This window comes from Lonchura striata, chromosome 2 (assembly GCF_050655825.1).
Source record: "Lonchura striata isolate lonStrDom1 chromosome 2, ASM5065582v1, whole genome shotgun sequence".
Lineage (NCBI taxonomy): Eukaryota > Metazoa > Chordata > Aves > Passeriformes > Estrildidae > Lonchura > Lonchura striata.
Genome location: NC_140704.1, coordinates 45992727 through 46007561, shown reverse-complemented (window position 1 = coordinate 46007561; position 14835 = coordinate 45992727). Strand labels below are relative to the sequence as shown.

Below are 14835 nucleotides of genomic sequence, written 5' to 3'. Positions count from 1 at the left end.
CGCGGGGCCCCGCCCCGTCCCGCGGGGGGCGCCGCTGCCGGGGCGCGCGGGCAGGGGGCGCTCGCGGGCGGCAGAAGGGACAGGAACCCGGGGGCGGGCCCGGCCGCCCCCCCGCGCCTCGCGCCTCGCATGCGCAGACGGGGCGGGCGCGGCGCTCCGTAACGGCGGGCGGGCGAGGAGGGGGAGGGGGAGGAAGAGGTGGGGGGCGGCGGCAACGGCAGCAGCGCCTGCGCGCCCAGGGGCCGCCGCCGCCTCCGCAGCCCGGGAGAGAGACGGGATCCGCCGCCGCATCCTCTTCCTCCCCCACCGCTTCCCCGCGGGCGCCCGCGGTCGGGACGGCCGGGCGCGAGAGGAAGCGGCGGTCGGAGGTTTGTCCGAGCGGAGGGGCGGGAGGGGGAAGGATGGCGCTGGTGGCGGCGCTCCCGCGCCCCGCCGCGCCGCAGCCGCCGGGCCCTCTCCCGGCCCCGCGCGGGGAGCGGCCGCCCGAGGAGGCCTGGGTCCCGGGGCCGCCCGCGGGGGCTCTGCGGCACCGCTCCCTCCGGGCGCGGCCCCCTCCGGGCGCGGCCCCGGGCCCGCCGGGCACCGCCGGAGGTGGCGGCGGGGGCCGTCTCCGCGCCCCCGGGCACGGCCGGCTCCCTGAGGCGGAGAGGCCGTCGGCATCGTTAAGCCCGGAGTGTGGCGGTGCTGGAGGAACGGGAAGGTGCCCCCTTCCTTCTTGGGGAAGCAGGAAAGGGCTCAGGGCTGCGGAGGGACGGGACGGCGCACCTGAGCATCGGGGAGAGGGAAGAAATGTGTTCCCTCGCCCCTGGTCCAGCATCGCCGCGTCCCGCAGGCGGGAGGGGCCGCGGCCGCGCCGTGTGACGGGGTCGGGGCGAGGCGGGGATGTCTGAAATCGGGTGTTTGTGTTGGCAGCGCTCGGAGGGACGCGCGTGTGAAGTCTCGGAGAGCAGCAGTGTAGCGGCATTGCCCTTCCTTGTAGCTGTCCCTACTGATCCGTCTGGTTGTGCATACGTACACTATGGATACCTGCAGTGACCAGGCGTGGGCTGCCGTGCTCGTATGTAGCTTTAAAGAGTCACATAATTCTTAGTAAGCTTTTCCGGACTGAGTAAACACGTAGTATCGCTTTGACGTTAGTCACATTTTCCCGGCGTTTACCATTATTTCTGCTATGAAACGGGATACATACCTACTGCTTTCGAAATAACTTCAGTTATTATTTAGAAATGGATTTGTGCTGTACTTAGCGTGTGCATTTTTAGAGGTTTTATTGCAAAGCCCCAACTTGGCTTTTCTACATCATGTACGTCTACCTTGTGGTCATAACGGGCCTGAAAGCCTGTGTGCTGTTAGAAGTTCACCTAGGGCTGTAGCTACATGAATTTTGTTCAGATGAGGTATTTCAGAGATTATTAGAATGCACACTTAGTATAGTTTAATTTCTCATAAATCTATCTGGAGGAATAGTTATTTTTTAGTGTTTAATTTAATTACATTAAATACTAAACGTCTACATCAGGTATATCTACTAAATATATACATCACGTAGTCTTACAATTTGAGTATAGGTGTCACACCTTTTTCCAAATTGTTTTTGTGTGTCAAATAGAGAGGTCCTTTATACTCAAAGATGTGTAAGTAGTGTCTTTCAGGAACAGTCCAAAGAGGAAGAAAGGATGTTGCTGCTTATTTAATATTTTTGACTACATTTTAGACAGATGGTTGTTGTTGTTTTTTCCTTTGTTGAAGCAGGCTTTTTTGTTTTGGTCATGTGATTATGAAACAGACCAGAATTGGTGCAAATGCTAAAATTTCTTTTTCTTGGTTTAGTTTTCTTGGACTGTAGTGCTTTGAGAATAAATTTTATATGCATGAGTATGATATCCATTATAAGACTTAACCTTTCAGGAACTAACTTACAATTAATTAAGCTACATTAATGACTAATTAATTTCTTCATGTAGAAATGCATAAATTTATAGTTAAGTATCATATAGTGAATAAAAAAAAAATGGCACATACTTTTAAACTGGAATTTAAGTTGTTACATAAAACAGACTAGCTTCATTAATGTACTATAGTTCAGAGAAAAAGAAAATTGTATATATAGGATACATGACTGGATATTACTGAGACATCAGTGGCCCACTTTTTTTCAGTTTAATTTTCCAAAACAGGTCAAGTCTTCCACAAAACAGAAACACCCTTGGGGATGGAAACTACCTGTGCCCAGTGTAGAAGTCCAGTTGCCAATTTAAGCTGTTGGTTTATCATGTCATAAATGCTAATTTTCTTTCTAAGCAGGTGTTTCCTTTAGTGTGTAACTTCCTTTAGGAGCAGAAAAACAGGAGTGCATTGTGACCAAGCATGTTTTTAACATGGAGTCTGACACTTCTAGTCTCTAGTTTCTGTGTAGCTTCAGAAAACTCACCTACTTCAAAGTTGTAACTCGCCTCCCAAGCACGATATATATGGAAAATAGTAGTAGTTTTCAAGTGAATAGTCATTTTGAAGATAACCTTGTGGGAGTAAACCTTTCCTTGTTTTTAGTAAAATTTCACATTGTTGCCTTATTAGAATCTCCTTGATGTCCTCAATTTTCTGGACTACTGTGCTGTCAAAGACACCTTTGATGGCTTTAGAAGAGAGGAAAACTTCCAAGTCTGGAACTGCTTCATCAATTACCTATTTCTTTCTCGCTGCCAAGGATGTAAATTTGATACATTACTCAAGGATCTAGAGCTTCCAACTCCTTTTTTCTTCTTTCTTTTCTATCTTTGAGATCTATTGGCTAGGTGTGTTGATTTGCATAATTGATTCTAATCAGTTTTACTACTCACATTCCCCCTTGCTGTTAGCTGGTATGTTAAGTTTGAAACTGGTTGGTTTGTAACTCAGAATATCCCTCATAGTAACCAAGTGTTGAAGTGTCTGAGCTGGGCAGTGTGTTGCTAGCTGGGAGGATTGCTATCTCCACACACCAAGGCTTGTGTAGTTTGGCTTACAGTTGTTCAGGTCTAAATTCTGACCTTTTATTATGTTTAAAATAGTGAATGACTCACTTCTTTAGATGTGTTTTTACTTGTGATTTGTATGAAGCTGCCCTTGGATGGAAATTGGATTTTGATTAAAAGTGCACAAAAGTAGTATTTAAAGTTAGGTTTTGGTTTGTTTGTTTTTTTTAAATTAGTTAAAACTAGATTAAACAAATTGAATGTCCAGGGAGATAAGTTTGGGTTGTTGGGTTTTTTAAAAATTTTCTTCCAGACACATGGAAAATGACGTGTGTTTTTTAAAGTGTGAATTGGAGTTACTGAAGTTAGAATTCAAGAGGTATTCGATGGCTGAAGATGCAGATGGGAACCTGTGACACTTTCATAGATCTTTTACGTGTTTCCCACCATTTTAGGGGAAGTTAGGCATCTAATCTGACAGACTAATTAATGGAATTTTCAGAAGGAATCAGAATCTCTAAAAAAAAAACCCAAACAAAGGATGCCTATATATCTTTTGCTGTTCTTATAATTTGGGTGGAAAAGAAATTAATTTTTTTAATAAGTCCAGTTGAAGACTATTATATCTATGTAACTTATATGTTTCCCTACCAAATTGAAAATAGTCAATATACCTATTCTATGTTACACACTGAATTATAGTGCCACCGCCATGTATGTAGTCTAGTATGTATCTCTATCAATCTTTGCCTGACCTCAGAAAATATACAGATTCAAGGAAGGCAATTAATAGCCTATCCCATAACTCATTAACATTTGATGACTAATTTTCTGAATGGTCTCATTCAGATTTGAAGTACGTGAACAAGTGTTAACAAGCCACCTCATTAAAATTACTTAAGCAAAAAGGAGTAGTACTTAAACCGTCTTATCAAGGTGCTACTTAATGTTGATCTCCAGCTTCATAGGGAGGTACTTATACCACCTGGTGATTACATGGTCTCATTTGCAATGTAGCACTCTGTGGCCTTCCAGCAGCTACCTGCCAGTCCTGTTTTGGATAGCTGGTTTCCAAGAAACTACCCAGAACAAAATGGTCACTCCAGGGACATCGTTAAAAGGGAAAGTCTCATTCCTAGAACTTGTATTCAGGGATTATTTTTATTCTGTCAGAATTTCAGTTCAGGATATTAAGCTAACTTTAGACATAGATCTTTTAATCCATAAATGAGAAATGTCCACTGCTGCACGGTTGTTGGGACTCCAGCAGACAGCAGTGCATCTGTAGACATTTTCTCAAGTCCACAGTTTTTCATTTGTCTCAGATCCAATGACCGTATGCCAACCAGGCACAGTGCAATGAGAGAGATGTTGCGTTGTGACGAGCTAAGCCTCTTGCTTATCTCCTTTGGAAGTACATGGCTTTGGAGAAGCTGCTTTTTATTTCAATGCCTCTGTTTTTCGGCCTCAAAGTGAGGGGAGTATTTCCTTTAAAATTGTCTTGAACTCTCCAAAGAGGTGTGAAAGAGGTAGGTAATCTTGGATGATTTTCCAGGCACTAAATGATGTTATTACCACTTATCCTAATGCTTTGAACAGATTTAGTTCTCTTGGGCAAATCACAATATAAATTATGGCAATTTTGGACCAGTAATTCAGAGATCCTTGATGTATTTATTTCCATTGCAAGGGAATGGGATGTGAGTCCTGACTTTCTGACAAATACAAAACTTTTTCTTTAGCAAATGGTTATTGTTGGCAGCAAAACACAGTATGGATGTGGAAAACAGGAATCGTGTACGTAGCATGTTCCTACCATGCGCACTTCCCTGGAGTACATGACAGATGGTTTTCTGTAAACCAAAGGCTCCAGCTTTTTAAATGTATGGTTCAGAGGTGATCCACATCACATAAACGTTCTGCAACAGGATTCCTGTCATCTCCTCCATCTTTTCTGCTGCTGAGGGTCGTACTCAAATGTTCCAGTTATTTATAGTAATTAATTTCACAGTTTCAACTTGTCTTCTGCTGAACAGGTCTGCTTTTCAGTTATTCACTGTCAGCAGCTTTCTGCCAAAAATGTCTTTTATCTTACTAGCAGGTGTATATCAATTTCTCCATGGCATCCTTGACTTGTTCTGGTACCTAATGACTGAACCAGTACATATTAATTTTCTTCTTTTTTTTCCTGTTTCTGAAGAAATATTCATTGTAATTACATCAGAAAAGGAAGTTATGGTATCAATGAGTTCTTTTGTAAAGCTTTGTGCTACTGATGCTCTGCCCAAACAGAGTTTAATCCACCGACTTTTATTGTTCTTGAAACTTTACTCCTAAGCCAGGAAAAACAATGCTGTAGAGACTCAGGATACCAGCAGAGCCACAAGCTATTTATTTCTGTGGGTCTAACACACGTAGGGAGTCTGTGTGTGTCTCTGTAGCTGTTTAAAGTTCAGTGCAAAATCTGTCAATGGATTGGGTTGCATGGTGAGTTGTTCCCAGAGTACCAGGAAGGTGGGCAGTAATGCAGAGACGAGATGCACACTGTCTTGGTGGAAAGAAACTGTGACCTGAGGCAGAAGGTCATGCTTTAGAGGAGCAGTATCTCTATATCCTCGATATATTTATGGTTTAGTGACTTCAGAGGTTACCTGAAACTTGAAGGTCTTCAGTCAAGACTTGTGCTAGTATCTATTATTGTAGCACACAGTAGTATCTACTCCTTCCACCAAGTATCAAAGCCTTTTCTGTCTTCCTTAATTAACGGCTTTCACCAGTGAGCATTGAGTTTGACTAGTTGGACTGTTTTCCAGTTAAACAACCAGGGAAAATGAAGACTTTGACATTCCTGTTTGTGTATATTTATCACTGAAAAATAAGATCAGGGACACTAAATTAGTAGTAATTAAAGTGGCATTAATTAACCATATCTGTTTCAAGTGAGTGAATGTTGAAAGACAGCTGTTTGTGAATTGTATTACAGGCAGGACTATGTTGAAATAGTAGATCATCGATGTGGCTTGCAGGTATTTCTACTGTCTTGGTCTTAACACTAAATCTTATGTTTTTATGTTTTATGTGGAATTTAAGGAATGTAATTTCTGGCAAGTTGTTTCTGCATTCTCTCTGTTCATCATGAACTGTAATGATAGCGATATCTTAGACACAAGACAAACATGTCCTGGTTATTCCTCAGTTTTGGAATGCAGAAGAACATTGCAAAATTAAATAAATCTAGAAGCATTTGATAGCTGTGGTACTCTGGTGCCCATTATGATGGTAATTTTACTGTCACAACTATCCCATTCTTAATTAGGCTTTTGTGTTCAAGGGGAAGATGAAATAAAACCTGACCCCATTTTTAAGGGGAGAAATGTCCAAACAAGATAATAGACCTTGGCAGCCACTGTAGGTGTTTTGAGCCTTGCTATTCTAGTATCCTTTGGCTCCTGTTATTTCCTTGTTTTTCTTTTCTCCTGTCGGCAGAAGTCAAGCTTACCTGGCTGTATGGAAATTACTCAGAAGGAAAAACAAGGGAATGTGAAATATTAATAGGTGAAGCCCTTCTGCATGGAGCAGATGAATTTAATATGCACTGGAAATACAGACTTTTAGGGGTTTTTGGTTGTTTTTTTGTTGGTGTTTTTGGTTTTGGGTTTTTTTTTAATCCTTAGTGCTAGTTCTGCTTCATCTCTAGTAGAATGCCAAAGGTGAAATAAATAGGCTGATAATGATGTTAGAATTTAGACGGAAGGTGATGGAATGTTAAAATTACTCCATTTATATTTTTAGTGGCCTGGTATTGGTAAGCTTTCAATAGACAAAAACAAAGAAGCAAAAAAACTTGCTGTTTAATGTAGAAATGGGGGAAAAAATGGCTGTCTTATCAATGGTTGAATGAAATTCACAGGTGTACTCAGTGGGAAATCTGGATAATTCTTTGAGGAGGAATGAAGTCTTACTGAACCTTGTTTTAACTCCCTAGCCTTAGGAGCTTTGTTGACAAAATAAAGAATTTTAATTTGTGCGTCTAGGTCATATGAGAATTAATGTACAAACTCCTCTGCTTTTCATTTCTCTTAGATACTTTTGTTGTTTAAATTCTTTTCTTAGAAGGGTTTTATTGCAAGTAATGAAGTATTAATTTAGAAATGTTTGTTAGACAATTACTTCTAAGAGGTAACTATGAAGGGTTTTCCAAACTGTGCTAATGTGTAAATTAATTTTATTTTCCTGCTTTCAGTCAGTCAAGTGCAGCCACTGATCACGAGATGTTACCACAAAATCTACCTCAGACTTCACTTTTGTTCATTCAGTTGCTGCATCATAGATCTCAACGGGAGCTCTGCAGACACTCTTGAAAGTCTCTGAACAGATTGGGACATCAAGTCAAAGCGTGATGACCTAATAGGAGGTCAAAGTCTGAAGCATTGATTCAGCAGTTCAAGATAACACTCCCCTTTTTATCAGTATCACTTCTGAAGGCTACAGACCTCCTGCCATTTCTTTCCTGGCTACTTCAGAAACACTCAACTGACCTTTCTTTGGTGAAGAGATCTTGACTTTTCTCTCTGGTCCTGGAAATATTAATGGAATACAGTCATGTCTACCCAGGACGAGAGGCAGATAAATACAGAGTACGCTGTATCCTTGCTGGAGCAGTTAAAATTCTTTTATGAACAGCAGTTGTTAACTGACATAGTGTTGATTGTTGAGGGCACTGAATTTCCCTGCCATAAGATGGTTCTTGCAACATGCAGCTCATATTTCAGGTAAGTATTCAAATGTTATAAAACCTGTGGTACCTGGTTTTGAGTGTAATAGTAATTGATTGAAAATGTCTTACGGAGATTTAAAGATCAGTAACTTAAGTACAAAACCTAAATATCCTTACTTTCCAACACAGAGTAAAATAACATTTTTGGCTTCCTGGGACTTATTCTAGATATTTACTCTAGTTTCTACAATGAGTGTTGGGAGAAAATCACACTTGCGACATGGCTTATTTTCTTTAGGGAGTTAAATGAGTCTGAATAATTAGTAAATTTCTTATTCTTCACACTGAATCTTTAAAATACTTAATCTGTTTTTATTTCCCAAGGTAGGATAACAAGGGATTATTGAGACTGGGCTGCAGGAATTCCATTGTCATGTTTAACTGCAATTTCTTAGTAGAAGCATCTGCTAAAAGTAGGGATTGCTGTGCAAGTTCATGGCTTTTTTTTCTGAATCATCTGGTTTTCCCTGCTCAGAAAAGCTGGAAACTTGCTTGAGTGTTGTGGCAATGCAAGCGGAGTTTTTCCGTGTGTGGTTTGGGTTCTTTTTTTTATTTCATGGTCCCCCCCAAGATACTATTGAAATTTTTAGTTCAGTAGTTCTTGTTTTTCAAGTATCCTGTTTTTGGTCTTTTAAAACATTTTTAATAAGATACATTGAGTGCTACCACTTTTTGCAAATGCCTTCATAGTAAGACCTGGATGATGAGGCACCATGAGTTTTCTGCAGTGATTAATCATTTTTGTTGGCAACATAGTATAATTAATCTGGCTGTCTGGAAGGAATTTTCAAGCTTGAAACTAGTCTGGGTGACATCCACACATGTTCTACCTTCCTGTGGAGGGATTATAACTTTTCTTTGCTGTTTAAACGCTGGAAAGTTTACAAATGTGCTTTTCCTGAGACCGGCTCACTATACCGAACACATCTACGATGTCTTCTGTACTTTGTCTCCTTTCTTGAAGAAAACTGTGGAAGGATTCATTTATTACCTTTACAGAAATTTTTGTCCCTGCTGGCTTTTCTGTTTATTTTTTCATCTCAGATGAATCTGGTCCAATTTTTAGCAACAAGTACTGTGTGATCACTAGATAATAATTATTACCATTGGCCCTGTGCAGATGACATAGTTCCAACAATTTGTAAAATAACAGCCACTGAAAATGTAGCCAGATTTAATGTGGGTGGTTAATCATAAGGTTGGAAAGCTGTCATGAGTCCACCCAGTGTGCTGCATCAGAATGTGCAGTCAAATCTCTTATTCATATGTGTTTGTTTATTATTTATGGAATGAGGTTTTGGCACTGGTTAAAAGAAGTATTAAACTTGTGGTTTTGTCATGTTCTGTTTTTCTTCTCTACTTTGGTTTACAAAAAGATGCTCAGCTTCCTAAATTTAGCTTTATTATGAAAAATTGATAGCCCTGAAGGAGGGGGAAGAAAAGCAAAGCATCTTTCTGTGTGATCCAGCCACTGTGTGTGATTGCAGCCAGCTTACCTTCCATCTTTGTGTCTGAACGATGTGCAGCCCTGCTCCAGCACAGGCTGCTCAGCAGTGTGTGAGCAACAGCCAGAGCCTCCAACAGCTCCCTCTTCCTTTCTGAGGAGTCTCTGTACCCTCTTGTACTTTCTTGCTTATCTTTAAATAGCTGCACAGCAAGTTGATACTTATTTAGTCAGTGATCCCTCCTAAAATGCAAGTTGCCCTGAATTAAGGAGCTTAGAAGAAGACAGAGAAATAGAGATGGGATACTGTCTTTGTATCAGATGCTTTCTGGAATGGCTTTGCGTAGGGAGTATATATCCTCATGTCCGCTTCACCTCTGCAGCCAGAAGCAGGACTAAAAGGTGCACTCACTGCCCCTTCTAACTTCTCTCATGCCTGGTTTCCTAAAAGAAAAAAGAAAAAAAAAAACCCAACCAAAAAAACCAAAATAAATATAAAGAGCCTTGAAGTGAATTTTTAGCACAACCATAAATATCAAACTTGAATCAATATAAAGCTCTTGAAACCAATGTCCCATTTTAAGAAAATTGACAAATACATGGCTTATAGTACCAGATTGTAGTTAGTTCTTAACTGTGTTGCAATTAAATACCAGGATGAGCAGGAGGTGTGTAAAGCATTGAGGAACCAATAATCATGTTTTAAATTGCCTTTCTAGTTTTCTTCAGGAAGATATAATAGAAATACTCATTCGTTTTTTCCTATATTAGATCTGATAAGTTTTTCAGTTACTGATTTTTGCTTGCAAATTTGAAGTTTACTGTATGTTATGATGAATGGTATATAAGAAATAATTCATAGAGTGCTAGTCTCTGCTCCATTTCTTCTCCTCCCAGAGGAGCATCCTTTTTGATATGACTTAGCTCAGTCATTGCATAAATTTGCTTCTTTTGTTTTAGGATTTAAAATCTAGCTGTGTATGTTTCAGCAGTGTTTTATGGAGGATGTTTCTTCCCTCTTACCACCTATCATAGAAAATATTTAAATTGTGTCATTAAAAATCCAAAATCAGCGCTGTCTGTTAATTAACCCAGAAGGGTTTGCAAGAATATAAAATATTTCTGCAGAAGGCACTGATGTTACTCTTCTAACGTTCTGTCCAAATGTTTTATTGTGAATAGTAGATGTCAGCCTAAGGTAAATCCTGAATACCTGTGAACAGGCCTGCAAAAGGACTGTTCACCTTTAGGAGTGTAAATCACCAAAGGCTTACAGGTGACTGTTTAAGATTACTCACTGCTGATCCTTGTCTTAATATGTGTGTTTCTCCTCAGAGCAATGTTCATGAGTGGGCTGAGCGAGAGCAAACAGACACACGTACACCTGAGGAATGTGGATGCAGCCACTCTGCAGATCATCATCACTTATGCATACACGGGTAACCTGGCAATAAGTGAGAGCACAGTAGAGCAGCTCTATGAAACTGCCTGCTTCTTACAGGTAGGAATCTCTGAACCACTTTATTCTTGTTAAAAGATCTTTCCTCTTTATTCATTTCAAAACACTTTTGCTCTGTTCACTCTGTATAGACAGCAGTTGCTTGCCAAATTTGCTTCATGTAGCCATCCCTCCTCACGTGACAGTCCCTTTGGAAGGTTGGAAGTAAACTAGTGCACTTTTAACATTTAGAAAATTTGTTTTGCCAGCAGACATAATCATATTGCATACTTGGTCTGTATGAAGCAGGTGAGTGAGTCACTGCTGTATTTTTTGTATGTATAGTATTTCATGCCTGAACTGTGTTGTTCAACACCAGATGCAGGTACTCTATGTGCTGGTGCTACATGAAAGCATAGACTATATGTGTAATACTTTGTGTTTCTTTGCATTACAGGTAGATGATGTGTTACAACGATGTAGAGAATACTTAATCAAAAAAATTAATGCAGAAAATTGTGTGCGTCTATTAAGTTTTGCTGATCTCTTCAGCTGTGAAGAGTTAAAACAGAGTGCTAAAAGAATGGTGGAGCACAAGTTCACAGCTGTGTACCACCAGGAGGCTTTCATGCAACTGTCACATGATCTACTGATAGATATTTTAAGCAGTGACAATTTAAATGTGGAAAAGGAGGAGACAGTGCGTGAGGCTGCTATGTTATGGCTGGAGTACAACACGGAATCACGTTCGCAGTATTTGTCCTCTGTTCTTAGCCAAATCCGGATCGATGCACTTTCAGAAGTAACACAGAGAGCCTGGTTTCAAGGCTTGCCACCTAATGATAAATCAGTGGTGGTGCAAGGTCTGTACAAATCGATGCCCAAATTTTTCAAGCCCAGACTTGGCATGACAAAAGAGGAGATGATGATATTCATTGAAGCTGCTGCTGAAAACCCTGGTAGTCTTTACTCTTCTGTCTGTTACAGCCCACAGGCAGAGAAAGTTTACAAACTCTGCAACCCTCCTGTTGACTTGCATAAGGTTGGGACACTGGTAACCCCTGATAACGACATCTATATAGCAGGTGGGCAAGTTCCTCTCAAGAACACAAAAACCAATCACAGTAAAAGCAGCAAACTCCAGGCTGTCTTCAGAACTGTGAATTGCTTTTACTGGTTTGATGCGCAGCAGAACACTTGGTTCCCCAAGACGCCGATGCTCTTTGCACGCATCAAGCCGTCCCTGGTGTGCTGTGAAGGATACATCTATGCAATCGGCGGGGACAGCGTCGGCGGGGAGCTCAACAGGAGGACCGTGGAGAGGTACGACACCGAGAAGGACGAGTGGACCATGGTCAGCCCCCTGCCCTGCGCGTGGCAGTGGAGCACTGCCGTGGCGGTTCACAACTGCATCTACGTCATGGCACACAACTTGATGTACTGCTACTTCCCCCGCTCGGACGCCTGGGTGGAGATGGCAATGCGACAAACAAGCAGATGTTTCGCCTCAGCTGCTGCTTTTGGTGATAAGATATTCTATATCGGAGGACTGCATATTGCCAGCAATTCTGGGATAAGGCTCCCCAGCAGTACTGTGGATGGGTCTTCTGTAACAGTGGAGATCTATGACGTGAATAAAAACGAATGGAGGATGGCAGCCAACATCCCTGCCAAGCGCTATTCCGACCCATGCGTCAGGGCTGTTGTCATCTCTAATTCCTTATGTGTCTTTATACGAGAGACCCACATGAACGAGAGAGCCAAGTATGCCACCTATCAGTATGACCTGGAACTCGACCGCTGGTTCCTGAGACAGCACATATCGGAACGCGTGCTGTGGGACTTAGGGAAAGACTTCCGGTGCACTGTAGGAAAGCTGTATCCATCTTGCCTTGAAGAGTCCCCATGGAAACCTCCAACGTATCTCTTCTCACCAGATGGAGCTGATGAATTTGAGCTGGATGGGGAGATGGTTACTTTACCACCTGTATAGCTCCCAGATTAGACTGCACAACTGAGTCTGTGCTCCGTTATAATAAAAGAAATAAATGGCTGTGAAAGAACAGGTCTGGGGACAGAAATCTCAGAGCTGTCTTTCATGAGTTGTATTTTTATGCCCTACCTAACACTTGCCGCCATTCAGTATGAATTAGTGAAATGAGCAGGTATGCTTCCATAATCTCAAATACTATTATCAGATAATTGAGAAAAATATATGTATATCATGAGCTTGAGCATCTGACTTGTCTAAAAGAATTCTAGTTCTATAAAGTCTCAGTTCAGGAAAATTAGCTTAAGAAAAAAAGTAGTTATTGTTTCCAGGATGATATTACAACTCTTTTGAAAGTATCTTCCAGTTACATTTTAACTACTTCTGGATATTCTACTTAAGTGCTAGTTATATAACTGTCAGCGTGGCCTAATTAAAGGACTGTGCTGCACTTACTAAATACTAATATCTATGTTGGTATAGTAATGCCATTAAAAAAGAAAAAGAAACAAATCCCATGGATCTACACCTGTGGTAGGAAGGGTAGATCTTCCATTGTATGGTAACATGCTGGGCAAAATGACTGCAGGTTCAGTCAAGCTGTATGATGAGGTGCATGTATTCTATTTTCACTAACTTATACCTGTCTATTTAGAATACAGGTCTTCCAAGCAGCTGGTAGATTACCAGGTGTGGACTTAAGTTGCTGGGCTTGCAATAGGAATTGCCAGCCCTCATAGTGCGGGTCTATGTGGGGCTTTAATCAGTAAATGCCTCCACATTCTGTATTACAGTAACATTGGCTCATGTATATTACTTCCTGCTGCTGATGTATTTTTCCATTGTAAAACGAAGTTTTAGTGTGGATTAACCAGGTCTTTATTTTCTGTTAATTTAATAACAAGCATTACTGTAGTGTGATTGTGTATAGATATCCCTTAGCTGTCAGGTTTTTTACTTTTGGGGGGGAAGCAAACTTCAGGAATATCCTGTGCTGTGTGTGCAGGAGAGCAGATGCCTAGTGCTGCTCTGGCATTAATCCCAGGAACCACTAGCAGTAGCGGGGTGCCGCCAACTTAACATGAACACAGGTGCTTCATGACAAACCTTACTAGCATGTTCAGCTGCATCATGTTCTGGCACTGTATTTTGAATGACGTTAATTTATTAAAAAATACTGAATCCAATTGCCTGAGTGTGCTTTTTGGGCGAAATAAATAGAGCTGTGCCACCCTCCCACCACATGCACATTTGTAGCAAGTAGGTTACTGAAGGCAGCTAGAAATAGTTAAGCTGCAAAAAGCCTGGAGATGAGTGTGTTGAGTTGATTCTGCTCACTACTACTCAGCAAAAGCTGAAAAATAGGTATTGAAATCACACTGAGGATTACATAGGACTGGAATCCCCTGCTATCATATTTGTAAATCAGCACTGCTCCAGTCATGATACAAATTCTGCCCTACTGAAAGCGAAGAAGAACAGGCATTAAGGAGGAACATTTCCTTTAAGTTCAGAAGATGGCAGAATTATTTTCAGTCTTCAGTAATCAAGGGCAAATTTAAATATTCCATTGTCCAGACTGTCATTGGCTTTTCCTTAATTGTTTCTTGTTGCAGTAAATACAACCAGCCTTCAATAAAGACAACACCTATATTTTGTTTGGGCTAGGTCTCAAGAGGTTTTATAAAGTTTTGTATTGTACAATTATTACAGGTTTTGATTAGAAAAGGGGCTTTAGATAAGAAAGCTGCCTTATATAAAACTACTCTTTCAGATGCTTTGGCATTTTGTGCCATGTGAGGATTTATGGGACTCAAGAGTAACAATGGCAAACTACCAATTTTATTGTTTTTATGAAGGTGACATAACACATTTGCATTTACCATTACATAAACTTTTTTTTAACACCTACATTTTTTAGATAAGAGGTGTGAGGTGACTCAGGAGTTCCTGCTGATAGGTCTGTTTATATTGCTTTCATGTTGCAAGCCTATGCAGGGGAGCATACATAAAAAGAAAGACAGAGATACTCCTTTATAATGCAATTTGGAGAATCACATACCTCAGACAAAAACATGAGCTGTATCCAAGTAACTCCAGCTGGCATGGGCTGCTCAGTTTTGTGGTTCATTATCACTTCACCCTACTACTATCAGGCTGCATTAGGCTTTAGGAAAAGGTTTTAACTGCAAATGATCTATAGCTAGTGAAGGAGCAGACTGGGCTCATTCT

The 14835-nt window shown here is 41.1% G+C and overlaps 1 protein-coding gene across 2 annotated transcripts; it reads left to right on the top strand.

Moving 5' to 3' along the window:
- The first annotated feature begins 188 nt into the window (after window positions 1–188).
- Window positions 189–13790, top strand: KBTBD2 (kelch repeat and BTB domain containing 2). 2 transcript variants are annotated; one of them, XM_021553270.4, is made up of 5 exons: window positions 189–368; window positions 913–1057; window positions 7198–7726; window positions 10511–10676; window positions 11071–13790. In XM_021553270.4, exons 3-5 carry the CDS (start codon window positions 7557–7559, stop codon window positions 12604–12606), a joined length of 1872 nt encoding a protein of 623 aa, XP_021408945.1. In that variant the 5' UTR covers window positions 189–368; window positions 913–1057; window positions 7198–7556; the 3' UTR covers window positions 12607–13790. The 2 variants fall into 2 exon arrangements, with proteins under 2 accessions (XP_021408945.1, XP_021408944.1); XM_021553269.4 differs by lacking the exon at window positions 913–1057.
- The last annotated feature ends 1045 nt before the right edge of the window (window positions 13791–14835 follow it).

Coding starts and splice junctions, on each gene's coding strand:
- KBTBD2 (XM_021553269.4), top strand. CDS start 7,557: ATGTCTACCCAGGACGAGAGGCAGATAAATACAGAGTACGCTGTATCC. Junction 7,727..10,510: donor ACATGCAGCTCATATTTCAG/GTAAGTATTCAA, acceptor GTTTCTCCTCAG/AGCAATGTTCATGAGTGGGC. Junction 10,677..11,070: donor AAACTGCCTGCTTCTTACAG/GTAGGAATCTCT, acceptor TTTGCATTACAG/GTAGATGATGTGTTACAACG.